A 22,103-nucleotide genomic window follows, 5' to 3' on the forward strand; every position below is an offset into this window, starting at 1 on the left:
TTCTGAGTACTCCTTCTGCTTTCATGCCCTCCTCGGCCATTGCTTGCTTTCCATTCTAGGCAAAAGCTGTGTTAGGAAAACATATTTTTCTTTAAAAAAAATCCCTGAATTATAAATAAATACCAGTTTCTAAAGATAAAGGGAAGAGCAGCATAGCCGAAGGCTATAGGGACTTCAAAGAAGATGAAAATGGAGAGAAAAAATATAAATTCTCCAACCAGGTTGCTTGTAACTCTTCCAGAGTGATTAAAGTGGGGTGGTGGGTAGTGTGTGGGCTACGGTGGTGGGAAAGTAAGAAACAACAGTCAGTACAGGCTAGTCTTGAAAAATGTCCCTAGAGAAGGACACAGAAGTGGGGCAATATATAAGCATGAAAATAGCTATTTCATTTGTAATAGCTAAAACTGAATAAATGTTAAGTGACTCTGATCTGTTGAAAGAATTCATGAACCAAGATCAGAAAGTTTCATTCTGTCTTTGATTTGCGATTCTACACTGTTAACATTATATGTCTAGCTCTTCTCATCACTACAAATCTTTGCTATTATTCCCCAAATGCTTTGAAATAGAGTGATTCATTCATGTCGGCAATGTCATAAATTGGAGAGCGTGTAGGTTCTTACCCTGGTAACTATAGAAGCACAAAAACAAAGGCAAAGCCAGGTATTTCTCCAGGGTGAATAAATTTTAGAAGGCAAGCTTTAAACTGTCACATTTCTGATTGTCTGTGATTCACACCAATATTGTGCTCTGTGATGGCTTCATTGAAAGGACTGTCATGTTCTATGGGGGACTCAGACTACCTGCTCTTTTATCAGTAGCTGGTGTGAAAGCCATGCTGTGCCAATGGCTGGTTCACAGGAGGCAGGTCAATCTTTTGAAACCATAGATTGTTTCAAATGAGAAAGAAATAGGTGAGGAGAGGACTGATGTCAAGGGCAGTGCAAAAGAGAAGGAAAACGCTTGCCTTCGTGTTACCTGCCGCTAACGTTGTCAAAAAAGGTAGTCACTTAATGTAGCCTGGCATACTAAAAACATTGATAAGAGAGGACCTTATTCATTCCAATTTGGGTTCTATTCACTTGTATTACTAGTTTTCTTAAGATTGGATTAAAATGCTGATTCTTTCTGGGCCAGAAATGCCCTTTGATTTAACAGTTAATTTGAAAGAATTATTAAGATGTATGTCTTTAGCCCTGGCTGGTGTGGCTCAGTGGATTGAGTGCTGGCCTGTGAATCAAAGGGTTGCCAGTTCAATTCCCAGTCAGGGCACATGCCTGGGTTGCAGGCCAGGTACACAGTAGCAGGTACGTGAGAAGCAACCACATTTGGTTGTTTGATGTTTCTGTCCTTTTCTTTCTCCCAACCTTCTAAAAATAAGTAAATAATACCTAAAAAGAAAAAAATATCTATTTCTTTAGCTCATAAATCAGTATGGTCACAGAATTAAGCAGAGGTACTCATTTATCAAGATAATAAAGAAAATGCATTAAATGTTTTTTAATAGCAAGCACTAAATTACCAATAGTGGTAAAATCGTTACATGAAAGAGATTTATTTGTTTATTTAAATCAGATGTATTAGTATTCCTTTTATTCTTATTATGAAATTTCACATCATGCACAAAAGAGTAGAGAATACTACAGATCCAGATGTGCCCAACACCTACCTCTAAGAATTAATTCATGACTTTCTTGTATTGATTCTATGCTTACCAACACCCTACCCCACACCCAGATTATCTGGAAACAAATTCCATATATACCACTTTCTCTATAAATATTTCATTATTTAACTCTGAAAGATAAGCCTCTTTTGTAGATAAAACAATTGTCACGCTTAAAAATTAAATGCTATCACTACATCTTCTTTAGTATGACCAAATATCCAGAAAGTATTCAAATTCAAATTCATCACATTTGCCTCCAAATTTTTAAAAGATTGTTTGAATCAGAATGCACCTGATGTGTTACATGTTGTGTTTGGTCATACATGTTGTGTTTGTTTGATACAGGTCTTGAATCTCTCTTAATCTATAATCTCATTATTTTTATTTCTTTGCAACTTATTTTTTTAAGAAATCACATTGCTTGTCCAATAGAAGGTCTACATTCTAGATTTTGCTAATTGTACCCTTGTGCTGCTGTTTATTTGCTCCTCTGCTACTGTGTTTTATACAAATGATAGTTGAATTTCTGAGACTTGCTCCAATTCAGGCTCACTTTTTTGGCGGGAGTACTTTATAAATGGTGCAGCATGGCTGCATCACACTGCGGAAAATGCCCAGGCGTTTCTCTCTGGGAGATGTCAGTGGCCATAGATCCATCACTTGGGAGTCCACTTCACTGTAAACAATAACATCCTATAGAACCGCAATTTTCTTCATGTTGCTTTTTAAAAAAAAATTAACAGTATAGCCCTCCATTTGTTTTTCTTCCATCTCAGGTTTCCTTGGCTATTCTTGCTTGTTAATTCTTCCAAACCCACTTTATAATCAACTTGTCCAGCTCTAGGGAAACAAAAAAATCTAATATTTTTAATAAAAAGGGTAACTGCTTTACATCTATATTTTAACTTAAAAGAGCTGAAAAGTAATATTATTTTTCAGAACTAGAAGTTGAAATTTTCTTTCTTGCAGAGTGAGGTAGAGAAATCCTTCAAACACTTTCCCATGAGTGGTTAAGCAATGATTAAAACCCTTTTAAAAAACAATTTCACCAAATAATTGAACATTTTATCTTCAAAAGATTATCATTAGTCATCCAGTTAGATTATCATTTCTTAGAAATACTGGAGTGGTAGAGTAATTAATTTTCAAATGTATAAATTTTACATGAATTTAATGTGGGTATAAAAAAAATCTGTTTTAAATGAGGGCAGAGTGTTTCTGTTCCTCTGGCAATGTGGGAACTCCTTACCCTGAGGTGAAATATCTCATTTACTCACCTGCCACTCATTAAGTTCACACACAACAATTGTAGTACACACTTGGGGAGGGCTGGAGGGAATAAGTGGACTGCCCATTCTACCTGAAAGACAAATACAAGTCTTTTCAGTATCTATAATTATTGTAAATGAACTTGTCTGGAAGAAAGTACAGGTGGGCCAAGAAATTGTCTTTCAGAATTTCCCATGACATTATTCTGTTTTTTAAAGTAAGTGCAAACTTACAAGGAGCCATAAAACACATCCAGGAAGTAATCATTGGATATATTTCCAAGTCAATTTTTAAAGTTTAGATTATTATTTAAATACTTCTTATTTTGGAGCTTGACTTAAAATCAGGTCCAGTAATAATACTGTTCAAATCTGTGTAATGATCTCTTCAAAGAATTTTTAAGATTATTTTCATGAGCCAGTCATTTTTTGCAATTGCTCAGAAAGGTTTGCTGGAGAATAAGAACTTGGTGACGCGTAGTTTGGTGGGGATGGGTCTTTGAGTGAATCCTTTCTTGTTCTGAACTTTCAATGAATTCCCTGCATTCAGCCCCATTACTCACCCTTGCTTCTGTCAGACCTGCTGCTCTGAGGTTCTACGAGATGTCCCCCATCCCCACACTGCCCGGGCAAGAGCTACTTTGTGTGCTTTAGACCATGATCTCTGCTCTCCCTTAGCCAACACCCATGAATGTTCTAGAAAAACGCTGAATTCTCCTCATCCTCTTCTCTTTGTTGTTACTGGTTTCCATTTTAGTTCTTCATATTTTCTCTTTTCAAGTCTCAGGTGAAAGAGCAGATAATATGAATTGCATCCATCACCTCAAACACAGAGACATGTTCACATTTCTATAAAGCTTCCCAGATTATTCCAGTTGGTACTAAGCTTGAAAACTCATGATTTCTAGGATCCTTTCTGGTTCTGATATTGTATAACTCATTACTTTCTGAAAAACAATATGACTATATGGATAAATGTGAGAATTGACAAGCAAATTATTTAAACTAATAATAGAGGTGAGTTTTCAAAGTGTGTTAGAGATGGCATCACAGCACATGGAAATGTTAGCATTCAAATTACAGTCAAGAGTGGGTGTGAAAATATTGCAAAGCCTCTTTCAAAATTAAGAAGTTTTGTTATGTGGACTTGCTGTAGAAAATTCACAGCCGCTAGCCTCATGGGGGAACAAGACAAAGCTCGACAGCAAGGAGATTCAATAGCAAAATATTGTTCTCTTGAGAGATTAGGAAAGAAGAAATAGAAGACATAACTCAAGCCTTATGAGAAAGGCAAAGTGTCATCTTCTATAGAGAATGACCTTCATTAATATTTTCTTGGCTTTCTTGGGGATCAGCCTATAGGAAAGAGGTCTCATGGTTTTGTTACATCATTAAGGAGCCACACTTTGGCCTGACTCTCTTAATTATGTGCCCGTGACTCACAAGCCTCAGTGAAATCTCTAAAACACATATTGTTTGGTAGCATTTTCTAGATCTGTGATTCTTCTAAGGACACAAAAATGAGGATAAAGTGGGTTCCTTAGAGTCACAGCAGAGAATATTTTTTTAAAAAATCCAAACCCAGAAATGCATGGGCTAGAAATTGGTCCCAGATGTCAGAACAATTGTTTATAAGTTAGCTAAGATATTCATCCCCTGGATAGCATCCCGACTCATCAAAACCTCTAGGATACTCACTTTAGTCTGTGATGTCTCCTGTTTTTATCCCAGTGCTGTACCAATATTGTATCTCTGCCATGATATAGAAAAGACTGGAAAGCATCACTGTATATGATGGTCATTATATGTTTCTTGCTACTTTGGGACTGAAGGATTTCTTAGAAAGACTCTATTCTGCAATTCCACCCTAAAAGAGATTAAGTCTTAAGACATTGCTTAGGATAGCAGGAACACCTAATTCAGTTCTGCATAAGTGAAATAATTACATGACATTTTGTTAGGTGACATACAAATGAAAAATGAAATAGAAAATTCACTTTGTTATGTATAAAATGTCCAACATTTGGTAGCATTTCAAAAGTTATTTTGGATTTTTTTATTCATTTACCAGGATTGTAAACAAGTGCCTTTCAACAGAGGAAAATTTGGAGATTATGTATTGACACCTAAGGTTCATCAAATCTAGCCATCATAGTATTTTTTGTACTCCACATAATGAGGTGTTTGCTTTCCTATTGTCCACCATACAAATTAGGGTTTTTAATCACCTGGAAATTAGGTTTTATAACTCCTGATTTTGAAGAGACTTTATGCTGAAAAAAAGAAGGCATAGTTAATGAAAGTAGTGTAGGTACATGAAGAGAATTATTCCATTAGGCTCATTAAAATTGGAGTACTGAGAAAACCACTGTAAAACTGTTCACAGCTATTCTCTGATGCCTTCAAAGAATACTTCTATTCATTGTGATTTTCAATAATGCTGTCTACCACATTTGTAAAAGTTTATTCAAAATACTATGTGCCACCTAATTTAATTAACTTTGCATAGAATGTGAAAGAATCCATAGAAAACAAATGAAAGAGAGATATTGTTTTGAAATGGGGCTCTTCTAATATTCTCTAAGGTAATGACTGCTTTTCCATGTCAGTTAATGCTGACCATTATATTGAATTATAAGAAGAGTCTGTGGGGTTTTTTGCTATAACTTTATTTCATGGACTTCATCTATTATTCCAGAGCCAACACAGAAACTCCTAAGTCATATATCCACATTGAAGCTCCAAGACAATTTGGCCTCTTCTCATATTTGCTTGTTAAGCTGCTTTCTGAACAAAATTCTTTAGCTATATCTTTAGTGTACCTTTATTTTTCTTATTGGATACCTGTGCTCTCTAATTATGCTTTGCTATTTCTCTTTTTGTTTTCTATTTTTATAATGTCTGCAAATTTTTTTTCTAGAAGGAAAGATGCTAATTTGAAATATTTATAGGTTCTTTTTTCCAGAGAACATGCTGTGTTTTGTATTCATTATCTCTGTATCTCTTCCTTGGTTTTGACTTTGTAAATGAAACATTGGAAAACAGACGACAAAAGAGTTTAAGTAATTTTCTGAGCTCACAGAAACATAGTAAGATGAACACTATGTATGTCTTAGTTGCTACAAGTGACAAAATAGGCTAGTGTTGAAAGGGAGTCAAAATCAGACAAACAGAAGAAAATAAACAATGTTATGCAAATAGAAGTTACAAGGAAGCATATTACAATGATTTTGGTTATTCAACTAGTCTAATAAATATCAAATGCCCACTATTTCAAATGAGTTATAATAAGGGTTATAGAATCTCTGACCTTCAAGAGCTCAGAATTTAGTTATTTGTGCTCTTTATCATTTTAATAACCATGTCATGAATACTTTAGGATTACTAGAAATTAGGACCAGGGTGTTTTATATGCATAATAGAGGCAACTACCTCTCTGTGTTCTGTCAGATTAATCAGTGGGTATATTCTTCAGTGCATTTCTTTATAAAAATGTCAGGTGAGTGAGTCGTAGAATATGGAGTGCCAAATATAATTCCTCATGAATAACACCTTAAAAATGAAGAAATAGCAAATATATTGGATAGTGGTCGACGGAGTATTTTCCATGTTACCCCTCTTTTTATCCTTTTCTTGATACTCATTTGCTTTCATTTTTTTCCTGTATTTTAAAAGAAATTTTTAGCCCTAGCTGGCGTAGCTCAGTGGATTGAGCACGGGCTATGAACCAGTGTCTCAGGTTCGATTCCCAGCCAGGGTGCATGCCTGGGTTGCAGGCCATAACCCGCAGCAACCGCACATTGATGTTTCTCTCTCTATCTCCCTCCCTTCCCTCTCTAAAAATAAATAAATAAAATCTTTAAAAAAATGTTTTAAGAAGTATGATGTTTATGTTAATAAATGAATACAGCATGATATGGGATGAAAAGTAAAAGCTCTTCTCCTTCTCCCTTTGATTGCTTATTCTAAAACCCCATAGATAACACACTTAATATGCCATGTATATCTTTGCCCAAGAGGTCTAAGTGTATTTAAATATTTATATGCACAAACATAGGTATGTGTGCCTGTCTGCAACTTACTTATCTGTATACCATGTATACAGATGCATGGTATTTCCCACACAGAGTAATATTCAGCAAAACAGAACAAGGTCCAGACCAATTGGAATAGATGTCTTGGCTTTTCTTTGCTCTGCTGCGGTTAACCAGATGGTCTCAGGGGAGGGAAGGCATTTGGGGAGTCTTGGGCCACAGCAGTTCACCAACAAGCACAGAAGTATTTCAGTATGTTAACCACAATTTTTCCACAGCTGTTCCTAAAAAGCAACTTTCAGCCCTACTTTCAATCATTTGATGGCTCATGGTTTTTCCCTAATGGCGCATAAGTGTGCGGCCTTCTAGTAAAGATCTCAAAAGACCTCAGACCATTTCAAAGGACCTGCATCAAAGCCACATGTATTGCCCCTTCTGTACCAGCATTTCATATTTCTAAATTCAGTCTCTTAGAGTTTACCACAAATACCATTTATGTCTTCATTAAAGTCTCATGCCAAAACTATGAAACAGATAAAGTTTGTTTCTAGAACATCTCTTTCAGGATTTCCTTTGTGGCCCAGCAGACCCCTTAATGACATCGTTTACTGGGTCTGCCCTCCCGATGTACCCTTCCAGTTACTGCGCTCAGCCAGAGCTCAGCATTGTTAAGCTCCCCCACATCTTGGAGCATAAATGTGTCATGTTGCTTTGTCACTAGTATATTTTTATGTCTCATTATTGCAATACATTACCATCCCATGGATGGTGGGACTGTAAGTTAAATTAGTTTGTATGTATCGTTCCACCCAAAGCATTGAAGATAAATATTAATATTTGTACACTATTTTTTGACTTTCAGACTGTGTTAGTGAAGCCACACATATGCACTATCACAACACATCCAGGTATTTTTTTTCATCTTCAAATTTTATGTTGGTTTGAAAATGGAGTGCCACATTTCCCACTGTTGTCACTCTGATGCCTCTCTCTGTCCCTCCTCTTTATTTTTACACACTTACCTATTGTACAGAAGGTACAGATATCCTTCATTTAATATATTCCAGTTTGCATCAGTTGTCAGTTCTACTAGAATTTCTTCTCCGTTATCTTCTATTTGGGGATTTAGAGGGAGTGACATATATTTTTTACCACCAAGTCCTTTGCCAGGCACCTTGCATACATTATCTCATTTAGTCCAAATTCCTTCTCAGTTGTATACTTATTATTGACCCTAATTTGCAGGAAAGGAAGCTAAGAGTTGGAAAAACAAAGTAATCTGTCCGAGGTCCCATAAATGCTAAAACCACAATTTGAATACAGGACTGTGCCTCCAAAGTTCTGTGTTGATTTTGCTGCATCACACTAACTCCACCTAAGTGGCACTTTGCGGAGGATTAGGTAATATAAGTAAGCATATCTTCTAAACTCTCAAGCACTATCGCTCACACATGGAATTTCTTACTCATACTTTGTACTCTCTAGCACAGTAGGATGAGTAAATTGGTATGTAATGAATGCTTTAGGTGATCATAAATGTAATGGAATTTTAAAAATTGGGTGAAATGGTGTCAATGAGTTGTTAGAGAGCTAAAATCCAATCTTTACCTATGTCTTTCCAAGACATAGCTGTCAAAATGAAACATCCCATCTTTGCAAAAGTTATTAAATATGAACACATAACAGTAAAATCATCTCAGAGAACATAAAGGGTTATGGAATAAAATCTGAAATAATATCCATTGGAGCATTAAGCTTTATATTTGATATAAAATCATGAGAATGCTTTGGGATTCAAAGTTACACATTGTTGTTGTCCCTCTTACCCAGGTGTTCCAGATTGCGTATGTGATTGTGAAAGCAGCTAACTCTCCTCGGCCTGGAAACTGGATCCTGGAACGCTCACTGGATAATGTTGAATACAAGCCCTGGCAGTATCATGCTGTGACAGACACCGAGTGCCTAACCCTCTACAATATTTACCCTCGCACTGGACCACCGTCATATGCCAAAGACGACGAGGTCATCTGCACCTCATTTTATTCCAAGATACACCCTTTAGAGAATGGAGAGGTAAGATGAAAAAACTCACCGTAAGTACATTTAAGATGGCCAAACAGGCTTGCCAGAAAGACTTGAATATATCGGTAATTGATGTCTGGGAGATTTTAAAATAGGATTTCACAGAAGTATATTTAAGTGAGTTATTAAATAAAAAGGAAAAACCCAAGGTGATTAGAATTGTCACTGCCTTCATCTAGTATGTCTCCCAACTCCAATAAAGATCCTAGAAGAGGAAATGGGCTTAAGTTGGGAAGTCAGTGATTAATTTCACATATAAAGAGACTTTTCTGACGAGGATGGCTAATGATTGGAGAAGGATTGAGACCCTAAAGGAAGTCTTAGTTCCGTGTGTACTCTGGTCTGAAAGTGGGGACAAAAAGGTGAATTTGGAAAGACATAAAATTCTCACCAAGGACCTAAATAAAAGGGAATTTGATATTTTGCTGTCACCACATATGGGGCATCTTTTCTTTGGTCAGGTCGTGCACTGAATCCTAACCACTAGCCCACCGGGGGTGGTCAGGGTGCGCTCATTACATATTGAATGTAGGCTTAATTCAAAAGTGTTCTGCTTCTCTGTAGCATCTTTTATCTTGGGGTTAAGATTTTTAGATTCATTCACAGGCTCTAGGACAAGATTGAAACCATGGTTTTCCCTGTTACCAGCTGCTTTATTTTGAGCCACTCTGTGCCGCAGTTTTGCCTCCTATAAATGAGAAACAATAATATTAGTTCTTACTTCACGTAGTTTGTCAGAATAATAAATGGATTATTATATTTAAAACATTAGAGCAGGGCTGACATAAGCACTAAGAGCTCTGTAAGCATTAATAATTTGTGTTGTTGCTGAAATAATAATAATAACTATGCTGTAGTTATTATTATTATTATTAGTTTTCTTTCAAATACCCAGACCTTAGCTAAGTGACTCTCTTGGACTGTCCGATTATATTTCCTGAATCCCTCTCCCTCAGTGTATGTGACCTAGCTCCTTTTGTCCTGCCTGCTTATGTACATCTCGGTTTATATTCATATCGGATATTCTCTTCTCAATGATCTATATACCTGAAGCTAGCATCGTTTTTATATTCACATTTTCAGAAAGCCCATACTCATATTCCATTGTGCCTAGCTCAGCCAATCTAAGGTTATCTCCTTAAACACTTCTGGGAGAAATTTAGATTTTTGACATAAATCTATCACTGTCTTGTGACACTATTATTCTATGAACATGTATCAGTGCATCACTATATTTCAAATTGCATGTTCAAAAATATCACTTTTGGGGAAAAATTCCAAATGATGCTCTCAGCAGAGATCTCAATCTGCTAAATGACAGGGAGTCAGATGCAGTGTACCAAACAGCTGCTCAATCTGCATCGTGCCGGGAGACACCCGGCTCCTGGCCAGATTGGCCTGAGGGTAAGGGAGTAGGGATGAGTGCAGAGAGAATATATTTGAGTTGAATTTTTATTACTTTACCTCTGGATCTAGTGTTTACTCAGGACCAATAATTATATAATATTTATAAAGCTTCCCTTTATCTTAAAAAGGTCGAATTCAGAAGTTGGTTGAATAATATAAAATAATATAAGATAGACATGTAACATACAAGTTACATGCATATCATCGAATCATTGTTTCTATGATGATGGTGATTCTCCATCCTTTTAGACCACAGCAGTCTGTCAACATGGAAGAAACAGACGTGTTGTCTGTTTATTTAACCAGCTATATTGTTTTCACTCTTTCACATTCACCAAAAATATTCATCAACAGTGATTCTTAAGCATAACTTATTCAACTTTTTCTGTGACATGCTTTTATGTCTAATTTTTTTCTCCTAAGAAGGAAAATGAGATTACAAACAGAAAGTAACTGAAAATATTTGAAGTAGAATGACAGTATTTAGAAGTGAGAATTAAATTCTGACCTCTCCTGGGCTATCCGCCTCATTCTGTGACTGACACTGTGAAACATGTTACTTTGTGAAATAAGCGGGTCCAGCGAAGGTAGGTGGTGCTCACCCAGATACCCAGTGAGCTGGTAACAACGCTGAGCCGAGTGTCCAGTTCCCTTGATTCCCAAGTCCACGTTTCTTTCATACTTCAGTGAAGATTGGAAGTTAATTGTAAATCGTTGGTAATTGCTAAACTCAAAACTATTTTAGAGAAACATAGAGATGCTGAATCTAGTATAAGTAGAAAGAGTCCTAATTCTGAGATACCATGATAGAGAAGAGTGTCCCTAACATTAGAAGACTGGGGTCTGGCCCTGGCTCTAGCCTTTGTGGGATCTTGTGCAGGTTACTTAATCTCTCTGAGACTGGATTCTTTTAATACACAAATTAGTTTAATACATAAATTGTCCTATGTTATCTTTCCTTCTAAAGTAATATAATTTTGGATATCGCCTAAAATATAACATGTGGGATGATTCTTTTTTCTTTCTTTTTGATCCTTGCCCTTTTCCCCCCATTATCCCCTCCTCCCTCCCCTCTAGTTACTGTCAGTTTGTTCTTTATTTCAATGTCTCTGTTTATATTTTGTTTACTTTGTTTTGTTGATTAGGTTCCACTTACAGGTGAAATCATATGGTCTTTGTTTTTCACCACCTGGCTTATTTCACTTAGCATAATTCTGTCCAGATCCACCCATGCTTTGTAAAGGGTCGGAGCTCCTTTTTCCTTTCTGCTACATAGTATTCCATTGTGTAAATGTACCATAATTTTTTGATTCACTCATTTACTGATGAGTACTCAGGTTGCTTCCAATACTTGGCTATTGTAAATTGTGCTGCTATGAACATAGAGTGCATAGGCTCTTTGCTTTTTTTTTCCTGCATTAGATGTTTTTATTTTATTTTTTAATTCAAATTATTTTATTGTTGTTCAATTACAGTTGTCTGTATTTTCTCCCCACCCCTCCCCCACACCCTTCAAACCCAGCCCCCTCCCTTGCTTCCACCCTCCCACTTGGTTTGTCCATGTGTCCTTTATAGTTCCTGAAAACATGTGGGATGATTCTAAATTTTTTGGAAACCTGTCTCCAATATTTCCCAGACAAACGACTATGAAATTAATCTTACTATCATTAACTTTAAGCTTTAAAATAATGCACTTTTGGATACCACCTTAAATGTAATTGTTACATGCTATGTTCAAAATCTTCCATGGAAGTGACAGCCACGTAAGAGAAACACATAAACCAATAAATGCAAAGTGATAGTATAAATGCTTCAACAAAAGTATGTACACTGATGAGTAAATCTCCTGCCATGTGAGCTAAACAGTCACATTTAGAAGATGACTTCTCAGAACACACACAAAAAAACAAACAATTCATAGTATCTCAAAAGCATCAAGGCCAGCATGCAAATTCATCTCCAGTATGTCTGATGAATTAAACTAAGCATGTAACAGAATTCACCTCCATTACTGAAGGAATTTTTTCATTTTTAAAAATTTTATTGTATTTTTTCATTACCATTTATCCCCTGATACTCTTTGCTACCTTCACCCATTCCTTTCCCTTGCAATCATGGAACTGCTGTCTATGAGTTCTTTCTCTTATTGGGTATAAAAGTATAGGTTCACAGTTATTTTTTCTTTATTTTTATTATTGACATTATTTCGGATATCTCCATTCCCCACCCCTTCGCCCCCTCTTTCCAGCCTCCACTCCCCCTACCTCCTGGCCATCTCCACACTGTCGTCTGTGTCTATGGGTGATTCATATGTGTTCTTTGGCTAATCTCTTCATCTTTCATTTAGGCCTACCCTCCACCCTCCCATCTGATAGCTGTCAGTCTGTTCCACGTGTCCATGCATCTGTTTCTATTTTGTTCATCAGTTTATTTTGTTCATTAGATTCCCCATATAATTGAGATCATATGATATTGTCTTTCTCTGACTGGCTTATTTCACTTAGCATAATAATGTCCAGGTCCATCTATGCTGTCGCAAAGGGTAAGAGTTCTTTCTTTTCTATGGCCATGTAGTATTCCATTGTGTAAATGTACCAAGCTTTTTTGTCTGCTCATCTATTGATGGGCACTTGGGCTATTTGTAAATAATGCTGCTATGAACATAGAGGTGCATATATTCTTTCAAATTGGTGTTCTGAGCTTCTTAGGCTATATTTCCTGAAGTAGGACCACTGAGTCAAAAAACAGTTTCACTTTTAACTTTCCTGAGGAAACTCCATACTGTTTTCCACAGTGGCTGCACCAGTCTGCATTCCCACCAACAGTGCAAATGGGTTCCCTTTTCTCCACATCCTCATCAGCACCTTGTTGTTTGTTAATTTATTGATGGCTGCCATTCTGGAAGGTGTGAAGAGATAGCTCATTGTGGTTTTAATTTTAATTCATGTTTCTCTGATTTTTAGTAACTTGAGCATTCTTTCATATGTCTTTTGGCCATTTGTATGTCCTCTTCAGAGAACTATCTATTCAGGTCTTTTGCCCATTTTTAAATTGGATTGTTTGTCTTCCTGGTGTTGAGTTGTATAAGTTCTTCATATGTCTTGGAGAGTAACCCCTTAGCAGATGTAAAAATGATATTGTAAAAATTGGACAGATACATGAAAAAAATGAAACTCAATCACTAACTTACACCACACACAAGAATAAACTCAAAAGGAATAAGAGAACTAAGTTGAACTACTCCCCAGAAAGATTAATCTTGTGGTCTAGCATCCTGGGCTTGCACTCAAAGGAAAAAGAGAGGTTCACTCTGAGCTATGATCAAGTCTGAGGACCTGCCTGGCAAAGGAGGGATAATGACAAACTTTACAGGGATAATAGTATGACCACTATGTTGTTATCCAGCCTGTGAACAGAAGGAGGCTTTGACCTGGAGCCTTCAGAGAGGTTCATTTTTCAGAAAGGCAATTTTGTATCATTATAGCCAAGAGAGGGCTCAGCAAGGACCCTGCTCTCCCTTGCTTGTATAGAATTATGCTGAGCTCCCAAACAGGAATTACAGGGTGTGAAGCAACTGGCAGCAAGGTGCCTCCATCACTTTGAGGCCAGCCAAAGAAAAAAACTTTGGTGGGAACACCTACATAGACATACCTCTCCAGCAGTGCTGCAGGGAGCCTACTCTGTCCAGGGCTACTATCAGCCCAATTGCTGCCTCTGGGGAAAGCAGTTGTCTAGACTCTGTTGAGAGCTCCTAAGAAGAACTGCCACTTGGGGGCACCGCTGAGAACTGCGCTACAGCAGTGGGTCTTCCCAAACTTAGCTTTACTGAGAAACCACAGGGAACATTTGAAAGATAACTATTTCTAGGACCAGGGCTTTAAATTTAGTGGATTTGGGAAGGGCACAGGAAGCTGTGTGTGTAATTTTAAAACGTACTCCTGGTGATTTTCATTTCTCCATTCCCAGCTTATTGTTCAGATATTTCCAGTCTTCCCAAACTTGGGGGAAGAACAGTGTATCAGTTTTTTAGAGAGAGTATCAATCATTCCAACTACTTTCAAATAAAGAAAGAGACTAACATTTTTCTGTCAAAAAAACATGATTGGCTTTGGTGAACTGAATCTCTGGGTGGGTTTCGTTGAATAAATAAACTGTGAGCTTTAACTAAGTTATCCCTAGTATGAAGAAGTGGTTAAGAGAGGAAACTCATGTTAATAATATTAACAAGGATGGGCTGTTTTGGTGGCACTGCTTTCAGGGTCCTGGAATTAAAATTGTGATACATGCTTTTTCTGTTATATGAGAGTCTCCCCTTTGTGTACCTGGGATTTTTCCTTCTAATTTCTTTGGGATGTCACTAGACTGCTAACCAAGTATGCATGGTTGCCATAGTAACTTTTGCTCAGTTTCCTCATACAGAGACCTTTAAGTTATTTATATATGATTTCCTCTCCTTCTGACCACAATTCCTCCCATTCTCCCTGACTACCACTCAAATGGAATTTAGATTCACCTTTGATTCTGCATCTGAAACATGGCAGGCTTATATAAAATTCCCTGGAGAAACCATCATTAATTCCTAAATACACCTTTTTTTCCTGTGAATTTTACATAGAGCTTTGATATTAGTTTGATTTCCTATGTGACAGAATTTTATATATACATACAGAACATTTTTCTTCCTCTTTTTGTCACCTCACATTATGGTGATCCTTAGAATTGCAAAGACTGGGGAATGAAGAAATAAACACAAGACATTATTAGGAAATATTTCTGAGATCCTTCTCTAATGTAATATTGTTAAGGGTATATAGTTTGATTGCATGTGTGAGTTTATGTGAAAATGTGGGAATGGAAATGAGGACTAGTCTTTCTCAATTACCCTTGGAGTTGCTCTTTTACAGAGAAGCAGCAGGGTATCACTAATTTGTATCCGTTTTGAATATTGATGGAAATAATTATCTGGGGTTTTAGATGCCCTTTCTCTGTAAGTAATTCTTGCATTGACCAACATGGGGCCAGTTAGTGCCAGGAACAGCAGCATGAAAGTGCCTCATTACAATGAGGTTTACATGGCATTTTTCAAAAAACAGAATGTGTCAACTCCAGTAGAAATGCACAGAGCACTGGATATATTTTGGAATAAACACACATAAAATCTGTGATTCATTTAAGCTATTTGTATTTGAAAATACACCTTTACAGCCCTGGCTGGTGTGTCTTAGTGGACTGAGTACCAGCCTGCGAAGCAAGGGTCCACTGGATTGATTCCCGGTTAGGGCACATGCCTGTGTTGTGGGCCAGGTCCCCAGCAGGAGGCACGCAAAAGGCAATCACACATTGATGTTTCTCCCCCTCTCTTTCTCCCTTCCTTCCCCTCTAAAAAAAATGAATAAAATCTTTAAAAAATACACCTTTATAATAAAATAAAGATCAATTAAGAAGAGTCTATTCTTTTCTGTTGATCAGTTTATAGACTTCCTCCAACAATGTTCCTAGGAAGACCAGTAAATCCTTATTAAATTAATATAGTATTGCTGAAATGTCATGCAGGGCAGAGAAACCAAAGGATTCTTAAGGAGATGAGAATCTTAAGATGGAATCTTAAGGAGATAACACTAATAGGTAAGACCAGGTTATCTCAGTATCATGGAATTGGATCTACACAATCTGCTAAAATGGTGCAGAAGGGTAAGCTTCTGTTGAGCTGGGTACAGAAGTGCAAAGTGCTGTAGAAGGCGCAGAGGTGCAGCTTGCTGTCTTATAGGACATTGAAGTACAGTCTGCCACTGATTAACCGTAGGGCTTGGACAGATGAATAAAGTATCCACTACATGCCCAAGCCAGTTCATTTGACTATAATGAAGATAAAATTAGGTCATTTATGGCAATGCATCCTTGTAAAATATATAACATGATAGCAAATTCTCTAGTTCAATAGCTAGCATTGGCATAAGCCCACCCCTCAATTGAGGATTACTGAACTAGCTTCACCAGAATTGAGGTTGGGGCACAGGAAATGGCAGAGCCATGCCGTCATGTTTTGTGAGGTCAATCCTGGAGGAGATGGGGGTGGACAAACAGGACTGAAAGAATAAGCAAAGCAAAAAGCCCCAAGCTTGCTGAAGTTAAAAGGACCAGAAGGAGCAGATGAGAGTCTGCTGAAATGGGTTAGCCTGGAGCCAGGAAGATAGTAGCAATCAGAGCTAGCACTTCCTGCACACCTGTTTTATAGCTCCAAGAGTTTACAAATATAAACACATATGTACTACTACTTTTCTCATTCTACGCTTGAGGAAAAGGTTGTGCGGAGAGGTCAAATGCTTGCCCAGCATTCCACAGCTGTGTTTGAATCCGGCGTGTCCTCTGAGCACCAGAAAGGCACAAGGACAACAGCTTTCTGCTGTGCTTGGGGGTTTCTGGAAAATCCACCGGGCATCGCGAGATCAGGTGTCCGCATTCCTTAGCAGGCTGTGCTTGCCTCTGATCGGCTTGTCCGGGTTTAACTCTTTCATGTTTTAAGAAAAAATCATATACATTTTTGTCTTTTTGATGGGTAAATTATTTCTTTCTATAATATAGATTTCAAAATTTTTACTTTCTCATTTTCTTAACATTTATTTGCATGTATTTTATCTTTCTAATGGTCTTTGGTTTCTGGTTTTAAGAATCTTACCTTTTCTACATTTATATTTATCACATTTTTTTCTTTCAAAAACTTTATTCTGGTAAATGATTTGTATTTCTTTTATATTGTCATATGCAGGTAGGTAGATAGATACAGGTATGGATGTGCAGATATAATTTTTGATTGTAGTATTAGATGGGCTTCAATTATGTTGTACACTTGTCATTTTTTTATCTTCAAATATTTCTAAATCTGGTTTGACTCGTTAAATAATTTTTTCTTGTGATTTCATCAATTTTATGGTAGCAATGGCTTAAGGCATTTTACTTTTTTATCATTCTATTTTTAGCTTATTTTGTACATGTATGCTTTAGATATTACCCTGTGTGTGTCTTGTATGTGATTGTTTTTATTTATTGCTTTCACTTGGCTGATAGGAAATGTGATCGTAGTGACCACAAGAGTAACCAAAATGAGAATAATCCAAAATAAGAGAGGCCCTTGTCTCTTTTATTCCCCAGTGTAGACAACCAGCAGCCTTTTTCAGCTGTTCTTTTAATAGCTTCTCCAAAATGTAGTTTCTTTTCAGTGTTGAATTCCAAAAAACTAACAGCAACAGAAATCCACTGCCCAATTCTTCTCAGGATTATAATATTAATTTATATGTATAACTTTTATAGCACTTTTTATTTTTAGTCTCTAAGCTCCAAAGACAAGTTATTCCTCTAAATTGTTATTTGGTTAAATACTGAACAAATATTTTAAGCACATAAGGAAGATAGTACAAATTTTAATCAGAGAAGGGTACTCAAAACACATATCTGGTTTGATTTTAATATGAATTACATCATAGGAGATCTAATAGAAATTATTTAAAGAGAGTTTTAAGAAATGTTTTTAAATTTTAATTTGCATATAATATGGCACTAGCTATTGAATATAACTTCCTTGCAGGCATAATAATGGGATGAGTGTTCTAGTTATGGGTGTTCCAGGGGGCACCCCATAGTAAGTAGGCCAGTGACAAATCAGGTAAGAGAAGCTTCCTCACCAGAAGCCTCTTAAGGAAATAATCCATTGAATCTATGTAGGTGTCATAGTTTGAGCTGTTGTAACAAAAATACCATAGACTGTCTTAAACAGCAAGCATTTTTTTCTCACAGTTCTGGACCTAGGAAAGTCAAGATCAAGGTGACAGTATGGTTGGGTCCTGTTTCCTCAATGGTGGAGAAGGCAGAAAAAGAACTCTTTATCAAACCTAAAGAAGGTGAAGGGATTAGTTAAAGAACATATATGCATAACCTACAGACACAGACATCAGTGTGGTGATGGCAGAGGGAAGGGGGGTTGGGGGCTGGTTGGAGGCAGGTGGAGGAGGTGGAAATGAGGAAATCTATAATGGTGTCAAGAATAAAAAGAAAAATAAGTGTCTCTTCTTATAAGGGCACTAATCCCATGATGAAGACCCCACCCTCGTGAACTTATTGCCCATCAAAGGTCCCATGTCCAAATACCATCGCATTGCGATTAAGGTTTCAATAAATGAATTTCTGGGGATAAACGCATGCAGTCTGCAACAGTGGGTCACCCTTACAAGTAAACAACAGGACCCTTGTTGTGCTGTGTAAGTGCATTTAAAACTCCAGAATTCCTCCGGCATCATATACGTGGTTTAGTTTTTGACTACAAACTTTAATGCCCCAACAAAAGCCCTCTGAATATAGGAATCCTTTAATTCTTTGGACATTTGTATGAGGAAGAACACAATGCTATGTTAGACTCAAGATCCATAATAATAACATAATTACTTTTTAAACTAAAATCCTCAAATTTCCAAATACAGTAATCTTTTTTGAAGCCTTTAAAATTAGCAATTATATTTTTGAAAATGTTTACCCATTTTATACATGTTACAAGAGAGGTTATGGAAACTAGGTTTTAAATGATTTTTAAGAGATTTATTTCTTCAAACTGTGGATAATTATATCAAATATTACATTTGGCAGAGATACAGTAATTTTAAGTTTATCAAAAATAATTAAGGAAAAGACCAGGTAATTATAATTTTTGTTCCATCAAAACTTTAAAATTTTTTTATCTTTTATTTTTTCTCATGCTTATTTTTTCAAATTGCTACTATTATTGTTAATTATCTAAATAAGTAAAATTCCATCTGAACTAAATTGACATCATCTGTCTCATTATCAGAAAAGATGGCCTCCTATACTCTTATTTCCTAACCTGTTGGTATCTTGGACATTTCTTCAATATTATGTCAATTTTACTCTGAATAATTTCAGTTTTTATGTTTTAGGCTGGTTGGAGATCACTATGTTCATATACTCCACTTTGGGTCAACACTAAAACCACTAGTCTCTAAGGATACCCGCAGAAGATGACGTAGGATTTAATACATGGAGCCTATAGCTTATACATCTAAAAAAATGCTTTTCTTCTATGTAAATATTGTAGGGACAAGAACAAATGCATTGAGTTATGCCAATGAAGATTCTCAAGAAATCTGGGTAAATGAAGTTCCACTTTTTACACTCACTGCAACTTGTCATAGAGAAAGTCTACACTCAAGCTCTGTGATCTGGGAATTTTAAATTGTCAGTTTTGAGGGTATCAAATCTAAAGCATACTGTGATTTCAAAATTGGGAAGCAGAGATGGTATTTGTTGTACACAGAAAGATGAAAAAAGAACTATAAACACATTGGATTTTATAAGAAACATTTGAGACTATTGCAACTCATCTGTGACTTTTAAAATCAAGTCTGAAATCCTGAGCAAACATCCCATGATGGAGTGGCAGGCCATGTTGGGTCTGCTATTGCTGTATTGTTTTTTCCCCATTACCAAAGTAGAGACTGAGTCTTTCAGTTGAGATGCAAATCTGACAGAAATGAAGAGGATTGGTAAACTAACTTGTTATTGTTACCCATGATATTGGCAATAACCATTTTGTGTATGATGCTTCATCAGTTACAAATCACTTGCCCTATATTCTTTTGTCTGATCATCACCAAAATTTTGAAGATACTTGAAACCAGAACTCCTAGCATTCTCCTTTTACGGGCTGAGGCTAAACAACTTGCCTGTGGTCACATAATGGTAAATACTCAAAATTAATCTCTGGCCCAAGTCCAGTTCAAATCTGCTTAATGGCAAACCACATAACCATTTACCTTCATAAACTCACCCCCTTAGGTCCAATCCGACATATCCTAAATGTGTATTTACCATTGCTCACAAGGTCTGTGTGATGCTGTGAGGATAATTAAGTGCCACCCACCATCTCTGCTGGGGAGATCCTGAGGGTGTCAGTTAATCAGTCTCACCCAGCAAAGATAATGTACTTAGTATCTTTATTGCAGAAGTATACTTGAACATACAACAAAGGATCTTGAAGCTATTAAAATAAGCCTCTGATCCTTAGGGAAACTCTTTAAACACTAGAGCTATCATCAAAAGTCCTTGAGTCAAGTAACCCAGGAGTAGAATGGTTATGATTACACTTTACAAGCAAACTTAAAATGGTATTAGGAGCTGCTTTACTAGGTTACCTGCTATGAAATGAAAACTGAAGAAAAATCTACTGCACACCATTCTAGCCTGAGTATGTGTACTATTTTGCACTTTGGCAGACCACCTGCAGCCAAATATTTTCATTGGAAGTACGAAAATGAATGACTTGGCTGGATTCTGCTACCTGGGAATCACATAAGACATATAATTTAAATCCTAATTGTGTGTAGTAAAAATCCTATGATCCCCATTTGCAAAGGAGAATGGCAACCCTGGCAAGATTACAAGTTAGAAAATTACATTCCCCTTGTGTAAATTTGTTCTTTAGCTTCATTCAGTAATAAGAATTATTTATTTTCTTATTCAACAGATAAATGCCTCTTAAAGCTAAGCCTACCATTAGGTTGAGCTATGTAAAATTGCCAATATTTGACTCTTTTTAGTCAATAAAAATGCAGTTACCTAGGGTTTAGATTAATATATGCCAAAGCATGAATAGAAACATTTGTAGAGATATAAAATTTTCTAAACATAACCTCACATGTACACATTATTTTAGCAAAACTATTAAAGGGAAATCAAGTCCCTTCACTGAAACAATAATTTATAAGTATAATAATTTATACTAGTTATTTTTGTGAAGGTCTTTCTTTATGTATCAGTGATATGGTGAATGTTAAGCTAAAAAATAAGTCATACTGCATTTGTTTCCAGTCTTCAGTGATGGGGAGAAAAACAAATAGCCCTTTCTCATAGATAATCAGGCATTACACCCCTGTGGAAGTTGAAAGTATATTGGTTACAAGTAATGAGATTGGGAACTGTGTTGTTCTGGCCCACAGAACGTAAAGCGTGTGTGTGTGTAAATGTTTCTATACAGACACATTCCAGTACCTTATTCGTGCAGTGTAATTGTGGGTAGATGTTTACTGTATCCAAAGTGACAGCAACCACCTTCTCAGAAACATTTCAAATATTTTTAAACCTGGTGCCCAATTTACAGCAGTTATCCACTAATCTTTTCAGGATGAATTACCTTATTGAAATACTACTGGTGAACGTTCTTAAAAATTATGTTAAGGAAAAAAAGCTGGTTTGATTTTTTTAAGAAAAAATTATAGGAATGATTTCATTTTGCTTTTCCTCCTTATCTCTACATTTGTTCTTTTTATCAGCAGATGAAAAACATTGTGCTCTTCCTTCTTACAATTTTTTGTGTTGCAACCATTTGTCTTATAACAAGATAAACTTTTGTGTTGAATTAGCTGCAGTAGAGAAACTCACACATTAATCACTACTAAGCAAATGCATTACCAAAAAGACAGGACATAAGAAATACAGCTGGGATACAGTCTTAGTTCAACTACCAAATGATTTGATACTATGAGTATATTTCATTGGTTTATACAGCCAGTGAGTAGTCCTCAACCTTGGCTATATTTTTCCATTAACAAATACTGATCACCACATGTGTGGCAAATATTG

General features: G+C 36.4%; 1 protein-coding gene across 5 annotated transcripts in view; it reads left to right on the plus strand.

Moving 5' to 3' along the window:
* Nucleotides 1-22,103, plus strand: part of LAMA2 (laminin subunit alpha 2) — a 517,841-nt gene that overhangs the window by 156,935 nt on the left and 338,803 nt on the right. For all 5 annotated transcript variants that reach the window (XM_045842659.1, XM_045842661.1, XM_045842662.1 and 2 more), the window contains exon 4: nucleotides 8,802-9,044. In XM_045842659.1, coding sequence (XP_045698615.1) covers nucleotides 8,802-9,044 — 243 coding nt within the window. The remainder of the gene's footprint in view (nucleotides 1-8,801; nucleotides 9,045-22,103) is intronic.

Source organism: Phyllostomus hastatus, unplaced genomic scaffold (assembly GCF_019186645.2).
Source record: "Phyllostomus hastatus isolate PE091 unplaced genomic scaffold, TTU_PhHast_1.1 phas_contig_40, whole genome shotgun sequence".
NCBI lineage: Eukaryota > Metazoa > Chordata > Mammalia > Chiroptera > Phyllostomidae > Phyllostomus > Phyllostomus hastatus.